General features: G+C 30.6%; 1 protein-coding gene and 1 non-coding gene across 2 annotated transcripts in view; both read right to left on the bottom strand.

Moving 5' to 3' along the window:
- The window catches only part of LOC108910268 (protein sister of odd and bowel-like), a 50613-nt gene extending 49433 nt beyond the window's left edge, over positions 1-1180 (bottom strand). Inside the window, exon 1 of the mRNA XM_018714823.2 lies at positions 402-1180. Coding sequence (XP_018570339.2) covers positions 402-1180 — 779 coding nt within the window. The remainder of the gene's footprint in view (positions 1-401) is intronic.
- A 10995-nt stretch (positions 1181-12175) lies between these two features.
- Positions 12176-12282, bottom strand: LOC111691662. The gene has a single exon (XR_002763012.1). It is a non-coding gene; the product is annotated as a U6 spliceosomal RNA (small nuclear RNA).
- Between the last annotated feature and the right edge of the window lie 5238 nt (positions 12283-17520).

Genomic DNA, 17520 nt, shown 5'->3' with positions numbered 1-17520 from the left:
TTTACTATAAAATAAAGTTTGTTGGTTCCATAGTAACATATTGTTGTTATAATGCTCTAAGCAGGACTAAATTCGAAGGATATTAATATAAATGAATATTTGTTACTTCTAATCACGTAAATATTTAAAAAAGTAGGTCCGGTTGATAAATGAAAACACATTAACTGCATGTTTAGATACACACTTTAGATGTTAAAATTATTAGTGCGACCAACCCACAACTACTAGTCTTAATTGAATAACTTACAAGTTGGATAATTTATCAAGAAACAGGCGTAGGCTGTTCACTGAAATTTGTACAAATTTTGATACACATAATTTTTTATATAACAAATTAGTAGTACCGGCTTAGGATTACATAATTTAAACATTCGGATTCAAAAGTGAAGTGAAATAGTTACCTATGGTCCCTTAGGTGGTCTTGCCTTCGGAACGCCTTCCCACAAATGTCACAGGAGTAAGGCCTCTCGTCAGTATGCGTCCTTTCGTGTATCAGCAAATTGTAACTTTTCGTAAACTGTCTATTACAAAATTTACATATAAATTGTTTTTTTGGTCTCGAACTGCCCTTCTGCCTCGCCACTATCACGTTAGTGGCGGCCGTGCTAGACGAAATGTTGGCCGAACTATTTACTGAGGTTTGGTATATAGAGTTCATTATTAAACTGGGATAGCTCGTGTCCACCGGCGAAGAGGACAGAGAAAAATTATTTAAGGCGTCGTCGTTGTCTAGCAATGCCAAATCTTCCTCGACTTCTTCGGCGAGATCCACATCTTCCGTCAAATTGGTATTAGTTGTCGCATCTTCACTATTACTCGCGGTTTCCTCATTGATTTTGGCAGTGCTGGCGGCTATTTTTAAGATATCTATCCTACCGCTGCTGCTGTTAACATTCGCAGAAACTGTGGTGAGTCTCTGCAGGGTTAGATACGACTCTAGGGCTTGAAGGTTCAGGGCAGCTGCCGCAGCAGAGTTGACGGGAAGAAGCGCGGCTTGCTGCAAGGAGTTCATCATAGCGTTTTGCAAGGAAAGGGCCACGTTCTGGATAGACCTTTGCAAAAAGTTCTCCTGTAACATCGCCGTTGCCAGGTTAAGTTGCGTTGCGTTGATTTCGGTGGGTTTCGGCGACATATCGGTTCTATTTTCTTGTAGGACTGTGCTGTCTGTTGATGTTTGCATTATATTAGCATTTGATAAAAAGATGGATGGGTTTGTGTGAGGACGCGATAAATTTTAAGCGTTTTTAGACAGGTTAAACACTCTCACCTGTTGCTTTATCTTGATCCCCGCGTATAACGAAATTTATGTACCCACGTATTTTGATACGGTGACAAATTCTTATCGTGCGTTGAAATTTATAGTTTCTGTATTCCGTCCTCTTAAATATTTATAAAACCGTTTCGAATGGTAAATAAAAAATCACATACCTTATCACATACGTTTTTACTTAGGTAATTACTGTCCTTGGAGAAACTAATTTTAACCAACTTTTCGCACTCAACGTGTGTCTGTTGTTTTTTTGTTCGATCATTAGTGGATAGGATCGTCGTTATTCAAATGTCCAGCGCGCGCGCACACTCTATTCTTAAACAGTAGACCATCGACTAAGCAAGGTATCAAGGCGGCTGTTAAAACGTTCTTCACTTGTTTTTACCTGTGCGCCATCTAGATGAAAATAGAGGATAAGAGAGAGCTCCATGTAAGCTCCGCGCGGCCGACAGAGAAGGAAGAGTAACTTTTATTATTCATTATTACATTACAACCCCTTTCCTGCCCTTTCTTTATTTACTAAGGCTTCACAAAAGGGATGATAAACATCGATAATTACTTTTGAAAACATCCCAGAGCGAAACTATGGTGTATTTAAAAGCAAACAACCGTTTTATTTACATTGGAATAGTATATAAATAAATATTGGTTGAAATATAAACCGAGGGAAAGAATGTAATACTTTAAAGTAACTTTTATACTTATAAAAAATTTACTGTTACTCATAGAAGCTTGCGTTGCACTAGAATATTAATTATACGTTTTGCGTCTCATCTACCGTTAAAGTCTCCATTTTTAAACTTGGCGATACAGGGTGTGTCTTACTCCTACATTTATTTCAACCTCATCTAATGTGATATACTCAATTTATTTCGTTTATATTTAGATAACGATTATAAATATTTCATAAATACTAAATGAATAAACATTAGTTGTCTACCGTAAAATAAACTGGAATTTTGCAACTACCGCTTGAAGTCATTTACATAGTATAAGTAAACATTAAATAAATGTTGTTTGATATACATATCATGTTCATTATGTACAGAATTATGTAAAAAGAACAAATAAATAAAAAATAAAATTTAAATTGCAACGATTTTGATTAAATTTAATTATTGCATTTCGATAAGGAAATTATTCGCAATTTTCTTTAAAATTAACTAGAGATGTAACAATTCGGAGAAAAAAGGGAAAAATTGAGGGAAACTTTGTTTTACTCTGAAACAAATAGCTGAACTTACAGCAAATAATACAAACATTTTTGAAACTCGAGTATAAACACTTAAAAAAATACTTATTCAAATATTTCTTCACATATATTTTTCTAATTTAAACCTCAGTAAGTACAAAATTTATATATCCTGGATCTGTATGCTCCAATATGTGAAAATAGTAGACCTCAAGCACAAATCATTGAGAAATCAATGTATTTTTTTGTTTACGATAACAAAAAGAAACAAAACAATAATTTGTATGTGTAAATAACGCAAAAAATAGTTTAAATTAAAAGCAACATTTAAGTTGTTATTTTTTAATCAAATTTTAACATAAAACCAAACTGAAACAACGCGCTCAGAAAGAAAAACATTATTTTGCAATTTCACTAAAGGAAGATGGTCATATTCCATCTCTGATGCTTCTGATTTCAGAGCAACATAATTTAATAACTTTTTTATCAAAATAAATTTTAGCGATTATTTTTTTAATATACAAGATGTTTATTAAGTACTTGCACAAACTTTAAAGGGTGAACCTTTGACTAATTTTAAGATGAAAATTTCATACATGAGTAAGCAACGGCTAGATTCTTGAGATACAGAGCGTCCAAAAAAATTTTTGTTTCAGCAATTATTGTAAATGTTATTAACTTATTTGTAGAAGTAGATTAGTCTTAGTCTTGTAAATAATCTAAGCTTGTCACATCGCAATACAATCAATAAAATACACATCTTTTTACTTGTTTCTCAAAAATGCATAATGATTCAACTCGACAAAATTCCACAGCAGGTTTAACTTTAAACCCGTTTTTTTTTACAAAACGGGTGCTTCAAGCGACAAATACTAAGAGTACCTTTTTTGTACGTAAAAATAGATGGAGAACAGGTATGTTTAGTTAAAAATGACATACAGTGCGACACAAAAATGTTATGTTTATTTAAATCCAGGTACAACACTGTATGTGGTGCCCTCTAACATTACTCAAGAAAATAAATTATATTTGAGTTTTCTCAGTATCAATACTCCCAGTTTACCGAATTTCGTAAAATTGCCAAAAATACCTATGATCAAAATACCAAACAACAAATTTTTTTGAACGCTCTGCATCTCAACAACCAAGCCGTTGCAGACCTATGTTCATATGAACTTTTTATCTTAAAATTAGTCAAAAATTCACTCTTCAAAGTTTGTACAAGTACTTTATAAACACCCTCTATATCTAACTATAAACAGTATATTATCTGTTGTTTATTTTTTTGTTTTTTTCAATTATTTTGATGTGAAAAGAGATTTTTTTATAATATTGTTTAATATGCGTGCAAAAAGCTCTGTATGTTTAGGTATTCAAAACAAAATCTGTATTCAGAAAAAAATCAAATGTGTATAAAATAGATTAGACNACGAGCACAGAAAGAAAAACATTATTTTGCAATTTCACTAAAGGAAGATGGTCATATTCCCATCTCTGATGCTTCTGATTTCAGAGCAACATTATTTAATAACTTTTTTATCAAAATAATTTTTAGCGATTATTTTTTTAATATACAATATGTTTATTAAGTACTTATACAAATTTTAAAGGGTGAACCTTTGACCAATTTTAAGATAAAAACTTCATATATGAACATGAGTCCACAACAGTTTGGTTCTTGAGATACAGAGCGTCCAAAAAAATATTTATTTCAGCAACTATTGTAAATGTCATTAAATTATTTGCAGAAGTTGTTTAGTCTTAGTCTTGTAAATGATCTAAGCTTGTCACATCGCAATACAATCAATAAAATACAAATCTTTTTACTTGTTTCTCAAAAATGCATAATGATTCAACTCGACAAAATTCCACAGCAGGTTTAACTTTAAACCCGTTTTTTTTACAAAACGACTGCTTCAAGTGACAAATACTAAAAGTACCTTTTTTGTACGTAAAATTAGATGGAGAACAGGTATGTTTAGTTAAAAATGACATACAGTGTGACACAAAAATGTTATGTTTATTTAAATCCAGGTACAACACTGTATGTGGTGCCCTCTAACATTAAACAAGAAACTAAATTATATTTGAGTTTTCTCAGCATCAATATTCCCAGTTTCCCGAATTTCGTCAAATTGCCAAAAATATAATCAAAATACCAAACAAATTTTTTTTTAACGATCTGCATTTCAATAACCAAGCCGTTGCGGACCCATGTTTATATGAACTTTTTATCTTAAAATTAGTCAAGAATTCACCATTTAAAGTTTGTACAAGTACTTAATAAATATTCTGTATATTTAACTATAAACAGTATATTATTTGTTGTTTTCCTTTTTTATTTTAATGAAAAAAGAAGTTTTTTATAATATTGTATATGTATTTTATTTTTTGAAGGCGTGCAAAAAGTTTTGTGTATTTAATATAAAACTTACATAAATAAATCAATAAATAAATAGGTAAACAAACCAAAAGCTGTATTCAGAAAAAAATCAAATGTGTATAAAATAGATTTATGCAAGATTTTTCAAGACATATTCTAAACTTTTATAAATTAGAACTAGATATTATTTTTCGGCATTTTGCACAATAGTTAAAATAATTTATAAATTTTAATGAGAGGCCAAACTGAGGAGCCTGTGATTGTACAAGGTATCTATTAAGTTATTGATTGCCAAATTCTTACATGGTATTGATACAGTTGAAGTATCAGTAACAAGTTTGGTTCATTTTTATCCTTGTTATATTTATATGTATAGAGACACAAGACAAAGATTGTGTGGATCCCATTTTTTTACAGTTACCTAAATAAAGAGAATTTATATAATATATATGTACCTACTTTTTAAGTTCTTTAACAAAATTTTTCAGGATTTTTTCAATTTTCTCAAGAGACATAATATTCTACATTTATCGTTTCAATTCTAACTTTGAAAATGTTGGTTGTATGAAATATATTATTGTAACTCTGTATAAATTGGTAGGTACTGATACCTTAACTGGTTCAGCTGATTCAAAGAATTGTCAACAGGTTATCTTTAATTGGAATTGACTCTTGTTGATTTGCATTTTTACCAGGGAAAAACCTGTAGAAGTCGAATTAAGAAATACTCTTGGTATATATTTCCATTTTTATTTCAGATTTTCTAACTGTTTAAAAAATTAGAAATTTTGGGTAACTTCCTAGTAAATATTATCTCTAGTATAATTTCCAGCAACTTGTAATAGTAACGTCAGTTTCAAATTGCTTTGCTTTGCCTTGATTAATTTTGAAGATATCTGAAAAAATATACAGGGGCTCACATTTAAAAGATTGAAACCTCTTAGGAGGCATTTTTACACCAATACTCGTTTACTTATAATTTAATCGTAGTATTTGCCGTCAAGATATTAAAAGCTAATTTCTGGGCAACTAGTATATAAAATAGTATGGATTTAAAAAATTACGTAGAAAAAATTAAATCAGATTTAATATGTTTAGTTAAGAGATATTCAAACTCTAAGAGTATTTTCTGATATAACTATAATGTTTCTAATAATATAAATCTCTTCTTTCATGTTTGAATCAAGTAACAGTCAGAAAATAAAAGATTCTTTAATTTTAAAACTGCTTTTTTTCAATTATAAATCTTATATTCTTAGTTTTTGTACTTCTACTTTACTTGACTAAACGAATTCAAAATAATTATTATCTACCGCATTCCTGTACCTAGTCTTTGATATCAAATATCTAGAAACATTAAGGGAACAACTCATTAGACAAAAGCTAGTATTCCAACATCTAAAGTAAATAAAAATACTTCTACATTAAAAATAAATGTTCTAAAATGGGTAACTGGAATGTTTATAACATCGTAAAAAATTTAATTTATACAGGGTGCTTCGCATAAGAACCGACACAGAACAGGGGCATGTAGGGGAACCCAAAATAAGGTGATTTAATGCAACTTACCTTTATACTAAGCTGCACACCTGATATGCCTTGAAAGTGGGTTTTCAAATTTCAAAAAAAAATTAATATATCAATTATAATTGAACTTAGAAAAACCTAATTTCGTACACGATGTGAGTGTACCAACAGTACGACAGTAACTAGAGTTTAATTTTTAAAGGGTTGATAAGGAATGATGCACCATTAAAATATGACAGAACCCGTTGGCGGACTTTATTTATGGAGAATTCAATTCTAAAACTTTTCTTACTCTTGTTAGTTTTCAAAAAACTTGTAGTTTTCAACAAAAACACGAGTAATTAATAATACGTATTGTAGCTATGTTACATATTTAAAATCATCGAAAATTCAAATGTTGGCTATGAATTTAAACGTCAAGCCAGACGATTAGGAAAAAGTTGGAATACTAATTTAATAGAAAAACAAAGAACTTAAACTACAGAAATAATATACAGTTTGCACTGATAAGTCATAGAAATTGTTCAAAATGATCACCATTTTCTCTCAGGCATAAATTTATTCTTCGTCGAAAATTGAAGTCTACTCTGTCCAATAACTGCTGATTGTTTGACGTTTTTTCTTTAAATTCATAGCCAGCATTTAAATTTTTGGTGATTTTAAATAACACAGCTACAATACGTAAGTATTATTAGTTATTCGTGTTTTTGTTGAAAACGACAAACTTTTTTGAAAACTAACTAGAGTTGGAAAAGTTTTAGAATTAAATTCCCCATAAATTAAAGTAATAATTTTTTAAGTCTGCCAAGGGGTTAAAAAATTCTGTCATATTTTAATGAAGCATCATCCCTTATCAATCCGCGATAATTTTTAAGATGCAAGTGCACCAAGCGGCGAAAGCAGTAAACTCCCAGACAAGGTAATTTTGACCTTGGCATTCGTTTTTACACATTCATCTGAACAACATTTGTGTTATTTGCCATTATTATTAGTAATTTTGTTATCAAACTGCGGTTATTTGACTTTTGTGTTATTTTATAGGTTTCAAATATTTCATAAATAAATTTTAGCATTACAATTTAATGTACATTTTATTAGGTTGTAACTATGAACTTACCCGTTGTGGAATACATTTCCTATTTACATATATCCCAACGAAAACTCTAGTTGTATATCAGAAGGAAAGGCAGTTTTTAACGCTGGTCATGTGGTACTATATGGGAAAATTGGGAAAAGTTAATTTAAATTTAGAAATTTATTCATTGTGTTTGCAAACTAGTGCCCTTTCTAACAACGCTCATGAAATTCAGGGAGTATTATCTATCGGCAATAATATTTTGAAAATTTCTTCAATGGTTTGATGAAAATTTAATTCTGGATTTTTCTTGGACCATAAAGAGCAACCTTGAACTGAACAATAATTGACAGTTTCTTCTTTTTATCCATAACTGCTGAAGTTTTCCTCACACTATTTTCTTAAAATAACAGTGTTCAAAAAACAAACACTAAACACAGTTTTAAATAAAATACAAAACGAAATGTCACACACAGAAGAAATNGTTTAGAGATATTCAAAATCTAAGAGTATTTTCTGATATAACTATAATGTTTCTAGAGTTTATAGAGTATTTTCTGATATATCAATAATGTTTCTAATACTTAATATAAATCTCGTCTTTCAGTCAGAAAATAAAAATTCTTTAATTTTAAAACGCATTTTTTCAATTATAAATTTTTTATTGCTAGTGGTTGTACTTCTACTTTAGTTTAGTAAGCTAATTCAAAATAATTCTTACCTGCCGTTTACCTATGCCTAGTCTTTGATATCAAATATCTAAAAACATTAATGGAACACCATTAGACAAAAGCTAGTATTATAATATTTGAAGTAAATAAAAATATTTATTTATATTAAAAATAAAAGTTATAAAATGCGTAACTGAAATGTTTATAACATCGTAAATAAATTGTACAGGGTGTTTCACATAAGAACTGACACATAGCAGGGGCATGTAGGGGAACCCAAAATATAGTGATTTAACGCAACTTACCTTTATACTACTTGAACCAATCGACAGTAAGTAGACTTTCATTGAAGCATTTTAAATGGTTGATAAGGGATGATGCACCATTAAAATGTGACATAACCCATTGGCGGACTTAAACAATTATTACTTTATTGTACATTTAATTTAATTTAATTCAAAAACTTTTCTTACTCCTGTTAGTTTTCAAAAAACTTTGTCGTTTTCCACAAAAACACGAATAACTAATAATACATATTGTAGCTGTGTTATTTAAAATCATCGAAAATTCTAAAGTTGGCTATGAATTTAAACGTCAAACGTGACGATCAGGAAAAAAGTTGGAAAAAGAATAATTTAATAGAAAAACAAATAACTTAAACAAAAGAAATAACATACAATTTGCAATGATAAGTTATAGAAATTGTTCAAAATGATCATCGTTTTCTCTCAGGCATAAATTTGTTCTTCGTCGATAATTGAATTCTACTCTACCCAATAACTGCTGATTGTTTGACATTTAAATTCATAGCCAACTTTTGATTTTTCGATGATTTTAAATAATACACACATTCGCGTTTTTGTTGAAACGACAAAGTTTTTTGAAAACTAACAAGAGTCAGAAAAGTTTTAGAATTAAATTCCAAGTCTAACTGGTTAAACAAATTTGTCACATTTTAATTGTGCATCATCCCTTATCAACACTTTAAAATGCTTCAATTGAATTCTACTTATTGTCGGTTAATGCTCTTGGTACACTCACATAGTGTACCAAATTTGGTTTTTCTAGTTTCAACTATACCTAACTGAGATATCGATTTTTTTGAAACCCCACTTTCAAGGCTTGTAATTCTCAGGGGTGCAACTTAGTATATAGTTACGTTAAATCACCATATTTTTGGTTCCCCTACATACCCTTACTCCTTGTCGGTTCTTATGCGAAACACCCTGTATATCAATTGCAGCTTTATGATTATTCAATTTTGCTGAAATATTCAGAATGCTTATTTTTTCAAATAACAATATAACTATCTCATTGTATGATATTTACTATGCGGGTAGAACTAAATTTAAAAAATCAGCTTGACTGACCTTCTTGGCGGAAGTAGTTATGTTTTTGTTCTGTGTTGCAGAAATGCCTAATTAAATAAAAGAAATAACTGAAAGTGCCACAAATAAATAATTACAGACAAAAACGGAATATCCCCTTTTAAAGGGAAACATCCAACAGCTTTAAAAAAAGATCAGTGTTTGTAACACCTGACTCTATCTAAGATGTCATGAGTTTGGTATAAAATTCCAAACCAACCGATTAAATGCACCGAATGTTGCTTTCTAATTCTTTTTTTTTTCACGTGTGGTTTATGGCTCGAATTTAACTCAATTCCTAGAAGGCTTTTATTTTAAGGCTACTAAATCTCTCAAGTATAGATATAAAAACATAAAAAAACAATCGCGGCGGTAATTTGTCAGTTTTACAGTGTGACTAAATTTTAGTAGTGTGGTTTATTATGGTGCTAATTAAATATCTTTATTAGTTTGATTGATATAATTGAAAATGGTCGTAATTGGACGTCTTTAAACTTTGTAGTAAAATTTAATTAGTTAGATTGTGTCTCTGATTGATGGCAGCTCCTTGGGGACAGTGGCGTAGTGGAAGGATTAGTAATTAGATATAACTTTAGAGATCTCCTTATGGAATGGAGAATATCTCCTGCCTTTAGAGATTTATTTGGAAGTCATGCAAATGATAATTTTGATGAAAGAATTATATTATTTGAATTTGTTTATAGTTTTTTGACTAGCATAGCAGTGAGTTATGAGATATAATCTACGAAATGTGTTATACTTAACAGTCATATCTATTCATTCTCTACTGGCATAGAGCATTATTTATCATTATTTTATTTTGATGGTTCTACAGATGAGAGATTTTAACTAGATGTTGCGAGTGTAATTCTATGCTGGACGGGTCTGTCCTCCGCAGAATAGTTGTTTCCCACAATATTATTTAAAAATTAATCGTTAATATACAGGAGACATACTTAACAAGTTATTAGCAGATGAGGCGTTTTTTTGTGAGAGAAAAAATGATAAGAAAAACTACATATAAACTTAAACCGTTAATTTGCTGTGCTATGCTTGTGGATTGGCACCCTCTGTTCAGGTATGGTAGGGTGGAAGAATGTTGGTTCGGGTCAATGAGAGAGATTGACACCAGATTGGCACTTCACCACCCTCATAATTAAGGTTTTCCAAGTTTCCTTCATTCCTGCACTGAATGGTGGTTAGGGCCTACCAACATAAGTCGTTCCTGGGCGCAAATGCGGCCTGCGNGGAAGGATTAGTAATTAGATATAACGTTAATTACTGAGATTAATTCAGAATTCAGATCTCTTTATGGAATGGAGAATATCTCCTGCCTTTAGAGATTTATTTGGAAGTCATACAGATTATAATTTTGATGATAGAATTCTATTATTTGAATTTGTTTATAGATTTTCGACTAGCATAGCAGTGAGTTATGAGACATAATCTTCGAAATGTGTTATACTTAAAAGTCATGTCTACTCATTGTCTACTGGCATAAAGCATTGTTTAACATTATTTTATTTTGAAGGTTCTTCAGATGATAGATCTTAACTACCTAATTCTATGTTGGACGGGTCTGTATTCCGCAGAATAGTAGTTGTTTCCCAAATATTATTAAAAAATCAATCGTTAATATACAGGAGACATACTTAAAAGTTATTTTAGCAGATGAGGCGTTTTTTGTGAGAGAAAAAAGAATAAGAAAATAGAAAGTGCTTATTATATGCAAACGTTATATATAAACTTAAACAGTTAATTTTAGATTAAGAATAACAATAATAAAAAACATGTATGTAATATAGAGTGATACGCAGAAATGATACCCCATAAATGGAAGAGACATGTCTAAAGAATACATAAAATACATCCTACTATACAAAATTTTCTATCCAATACGATGAGAAGACGGAAAACTAAAATATAATTAAAGTCTAAATCAGCATGCAGAAATCTATTTTAATAATATTAGGCACAGAATATTTACAGGTAACGGCGTAAGTGTTCTTTAGTTCGGTTTATATGTCAAATGTCAATAACGAAGACATTAAACAGTGTTAAAAAAATTTAGGCAAACAGTACTCCAAGAAATATGCACATATGCCCGCAAACTGTTCGTTTCCGAGATACAAGGTGTTCAAGTTTTGATAAAAAAGATAGCTTTTCAATTCAGTAGAGAGGTAGAAACTAGAATAGAGTCAATCAAGACAGATAAGTAAAGAACAAGCAAATAAATTACTACAGTTAAGATATTATTATGCACAACTTTTAAGAGCAAAAGCAAATGCTTGTTAAGCTCTAACACAAAAAAAATCACTTACCCTATTATACATGTTTGATGAATATGGGTGAGATATAACTCATATTTTTTACTTTTCGCCAAAATGAAACTATTTTTTTAATTTAATATATGTAATTATTTTATTCATTTCGAATTTTTGTAGTTAGTTAACTGTCAATATTCTCGTTGTCCGAAAAACATTTTGAAATAATGGATCTTGGATATTGGAACTGGAAACTTACTTTCATTAAAAGTTGTAAATATCTCGATAAAATCAATGGAAATTCTCAGTACCGAAGATATTAGTTACAAAAGTATTGCTTTCGCAGTATACTCTTATTTATTTTTCAATTAAAAAAAAATGTGAAAATAAATCAGAGAAATTGTTACACAAATAATTTTTTTTTCAAGAAATGTGGAACGCTTCACGATTTTGCGTGTCATCCTTGCGCAGGGGCCATGCTAATCTTCTCTGTATCGTTCCAATTTTAGTATATGTACCGCTGAAGCGAGTACGATTAGTATTCTCTTAACGTCGTATTTGTAGTTAAAAGTCGTAAATGAATATGGGTGAGATATAACTCCTATTTTTTACTTTTCAACGAAATGAAACTAATATTTTTAATTTAATATATGTAATTATTTTATACATTTCGAATTGTTGTAGTTAGTTAACTGTCAATATTCTAGTTGTCCGAAAAATAGTTTGAAATAATGGATCTTGGATATTGGAACTGGAAACTGATAACTTTCATTTAAAGTTGCAAAATATATGGATACAATCAATAGAAATTCTTAGTACCGAAGAAATTAGTTACAAAATATTGCTTTCGTAGTATACTCTTATTTATTTTTAAGAAATAATAAGATTTATATAACTTGAGAAACATCCTAATGGTGAAAATTAATTGATTACGCTTTTTCACAACTTTAGTATCATGTGCACTCCAAGAGAGATACTCTGTTACGAAGACACAGCATCCATTTAAAACACCAATTCATAATCGTACCAAGATCATTTTGTAGAAGCGAAGTTGAAGAGAACAATTTCATCTGCATAAAATACTACTTGAGACGTGTAGTTTTTGGTAAGGATAGACGTATATTAGAAATAAATTTGGTTCAAGGACTGAACCCTGCGGCACACTGTTTAATACCTTTAATTTTTCAGAGAAACTGTCAGCAACACGAACCGTAAATTGATGAGTCTCTAGAAAAGATTTGATCCAGTTTAACAGTTTATTGAACAGTCGGGAGTGCGGCACTTTGTCAAAGGATCGAGAAAAACCTAACTATAGAACATCTAGGGGTTGTCTATTATCTTCATATAAAGTCCAGAAATTAGTCTAGCTTACAATAAATTTGAAACAACCGAACTACAAGTGAGATATCCACTTTGGTGTTGAGATATGATATCACTGTTAAGTAAAAATTTGATCAGCTCTTCACAAATAATTCTCTCCATAACCTTGCATGGCACAGACGTCAAGTTGATTGGTCGGTAATTGGTACTGGAAACTTTGCCATCTTTTTTGGAAATTGGTGTCCCACTAGGTAATTTCCAATCCAATGGCAACTGCCATACCTTGAAGCTTTCCTTAGATGTTAAAGGGTACGTCGAAAGCCCAGTCTTAAATATATGTGTTAGAATACACTGACTGCTATATTTTCTGCACAACGATTAAAGGTCCGTATAGTTCGCATGCATTTACAAGCACTACTCGCAATCATCTCGCGCAAACAGATCGCGGGTATTTCCANATATGGGTGAGATATAACTCCTATTTTTTACTTTTCAACGAAATGAAACTAATATTTTTAATTTAATATATGTAATTATTTTATACATTTCGAATTGTTGTAGTTAGTTAACTGTCAATATTCTAGTTGTCCGAAAAATAGTTTGAAATAATGGATCTTGGATATTGGAACTGGAAACTGATAACTTTCATTTAAAGTTGCAAAATATATGGATACAATCAATAGAAATTCTTAGTACCGAAGAAATTAGTTACAAAATATTGCTTTCGTAGTATACTCTTATTTATTTTTAAGAAATAATAAGATTTATATAACTTGAGAAACATCCTAATGGTGAAAATTAATTGATTACGCTTTTTCACAACTTTAGTATCATGTGCACTCCAAGAGAGATACTCTGTTACGAAGACACAGCATCCATTTAAAACACCAATTCATAATCGTATCAAGATCATTTTGTAGAAGCGAAGTTGAAGAAAACAATTTAAGGTCATGTGCATAAAATAATACTTGAGACGTGTAGTTTTTGGTAAGGATAGACGTATATTAGAAAAAAATTTGGTTCAAGGAGTGAACCCTGCGGCACACCGTTTAATACCTTCAATTTTTCAGAAAAACTGTCAGCATCACGAACCGTAAATTGACGATGCTCTAGAAAAGATTTGATCCAGTTTAACAGTTTGCCACGGACACAAAAATGGTTCAGTTTATTCAACAGATGGGAGTGAAAATTGTTGTCACACTAGATAATTTTCATTCCAATGGTAACTGGCCATACCTTGAAGCTTTCCTTACATGTTAAAGGGTACGTTGAAAGCCCAGTCTTAAATGTATGCGTTAGAATACACTGACTGCTTCATTTTCTGCACAACGATTAAAGGTCCGTATAGTTCGCATGCATTTACAAGCACTACTCGCAATCATCTCGCGCAAACAGATCGCGGGTATTTCCACGTTGATATTGACAGAAAATAGATTTTTGGTGCTCGCGAACAATTCGCGATTACACAACATTTTGTGTGTAATCGCGTTGTTCACGTTAAAATTCTGAGCTGCTCGTGTAACATAAGCACCCGACAGCTGTGAATAATTTCAAACAATATGTTCGCTGAACCTCGGTTTGGTGTAGGTAGTTGGAAAAGGAAGTTTTATGAAATATTAAATTAACTGAATATATAAATAATATGAAATAAATTGGGCATGTGGAAGAATTATAGAATTAGATTGTTCAGTTGATAGTGGACATACGACACACGACAAAAGTTAATAAATCCGCTTGCAAGGTCTAGTTTGCTTTACAAGAACCTGATATTCCAGAATCTTTGAATACGAACGATTTTGTAATTGTAACAATAATTGTAACTAACAAAAGAGACACACAATTTAAAGCAAAGATTGAGGCAATATCAGACAATGAATATACAGTTAATGCAATGCGTAAGAAAGATTCAGAAAGAGAAATTTTTTTGTGTATCCTCTTAACACGGATTTATCAACAGTTTCGGAGAACCAAATAAGTAGTCAGAAAATTACATTTAAAATAATCAAGACGCGGTAAATACATTTTTTATTTGACAGAGGAAGAACAAAATGTCCTAGAATAATCATTTATCAACTTTTATCCAAAGTTTTTATGTTATTCCTTTTAGTTAAGTTTAAAAGAAAGTTCCTATTTTGATTTATATTATTCCTGAGAATGTTTTTTATTTTATTCGATTTCTAAACTGAAGGTTGTATAAAAAAGACTTATAATAAAGGAAATTTTTATACTTATAAGGTATATTTCTATAAAAAAATAGGCAAATAATTTTTTTCTTGTTTTTTTTTAATATTTCGTGATCGACCCATTTCACGGGCTAAGTCGATTTTCGATGTTTTTAATCAACTTTACCCCACAATGAGGGTAAAGGTAAAGTCGATCACATGTTGATCAAATAAAAAAATAATGCGATAATGCACACAAAAAAAAGTTAACCTGGCTTATCATACGAAAGACTGTCACAGAATCTACATTATTTTTTTCAAAAAAATAATGTAAGTAATTGAGGCGTAATTTCAAAAAACTATTATTTTTTATCAAACCCCGTTTGACAATATGCGACCACAGTTAGAAATCTCAGAAAAACAAAACAGAAATAGATTCTACTAGCTACAAATTGCTATTTTCACTCAAAACGGGTCATTTTTGTGGTATCAGATAGTATTTAATAATTAAAAAAATTAAATGCCTAAAAAATAAAAGAAAAGTATTTAATATGAAAGGTTTTTGAAACAAAGCCTCTAGTTAAGAAAAAAAATAATAGGAGCATACTAGGAATTTAGTGGAAACGAGGAACAAATCAATATTGAAGTTTCACAAATACATAAGAGATATAACTTACAAAACATTGCCTTAAATCAGCTGTCAAATTCAAATTCAAATTCAAATTCATTTATTTTTCCATGAGATATACATTCATATATATATAGGAATAGTCATATAAAAAACAGAAGAAAAAAAAATAATACACAGGAATAAATACAACAATACACATCATAAAACATAAAACATAAAACATAAAACATAAAACATAAAACATAAAACATAAAACATAAATAAGAACAAACTAACATATTACAACCAAGAAAAATGTTAGTCATTTGTCAGTACCGGTGTAATCTACAGCAAAGAACTCATCTAGACCATACAAAGACCGTTCCAATAAAAACTTCTTCAATTTGCTCTTAAAAACACCCTGTGTAAGTGAGTCTGTTATTTCAGAAGGTAAATGATTGTAAATTTTAATAGCCAGACAATTCGGCGATTTGCGAGAAATGTTATATTTACAAAAGGGTAAACGGAATTTATTGCAATTCCTTGTGTTGTAATGGTGGATTTCAGAATTTAAAGAGAACTTCTGCTTATTCATGAAAACATAAACAGCAGACTCAACAATAAAAAGACTGCACAAAGTTAAAATTTTATATTTTTTAAAAACATCTCTACATGAATCCAGGAAATGTATATTTGCAATCAACCTCAGAATACGCTTCTGAACAACAAAAACATCACTTGACAAAGTGGACGTACCCCAAAATAAAATTCCATATCTCAATCTCGACTCCACCTGTGCATAATATAAACTAATTAACTGATGGCTGGTAAGTACCATTTTAAGTCTCCTGAACATATAACTAACTGAATTTAATTTAGCAATTAAGTTGAAACAATGTTCTTTCCAATTCAAATTTTCATCAATCGTAACACCCAGAAACTTTATATTTCTTGAATTAGAAGAAATTATAGAGTCTTTTAAAATAACATCAATTTTTGGGCAGTTATTTTGCCTATTATGGAATCTAATGGCCTTTGTTTTAGAACTGTTTAAGAAAAGACAGTGAGTTTCAAACCAAGGCAACAATTCATTCAGAGAGCTCTGACACATTATATTTAAATTTTCAAAACATGGAGATGAAAACAGAAACGCTGTGTCGTCAGCATAACGAACAACAGAGGTAACAGGTGAAGCCGAGTCAATGTCGTTACTATAAAAAAGAAAAAGGATAGACCCCAGCACAGATCCCTGTGGAACTCCCATGTTATTAATTAAAATATGATTAACACAAACATACTGAGGTCTATTACTCAAGAAAGATTGCACCCAATCAAGTGCGACGCCTCTAATACCATATGCCAATAGCTTGTTAATTAAAATATTATGCTGAACACAGTCGAACGCCCGACTAATATCACAAAAGATGCCAACGGGACCCTCGCCAGATTCAACACAATCAATGATAGTTTCCAAAAGAGACAAGATAGCGGTATTTGTAGATTTACCACAGATAAATCCATACTGACTAGGGGAAAGTAAAGTTTGTTTATTGACAAAGGGTAACAGTCTATGCAAGAACGCATACTCAAAGGATTTAGAGAAACATGACGTTATGGTTATTGGCCTATAATTTTGAACAAATTGGGGATCGTTTTTCTTAAAAATGGGAACTACTTTA

This window comes from Anoplophora glabripennis, unplaced genomic scaffold, assembly GCF_000390285.2.
Source record: "Anoplophora glabripennis isolate ALB-LARVAE unplaced genomic scaffold, Agla_2.0 scaffold436, whole genome shotgun sequence".
In the NCBI taxonomy this organism is placed as follows: Eukaryota; Metazoa; Arthropoda; class Insecta; order Coleoptera; family Cerambycidae; genus Anoplophora; species Anoplophora glabripennis.
Note: the sequence above shows the minus strand (reverse complement) of the source record. Positions and strands in the feature narration are given on the sequence as shown.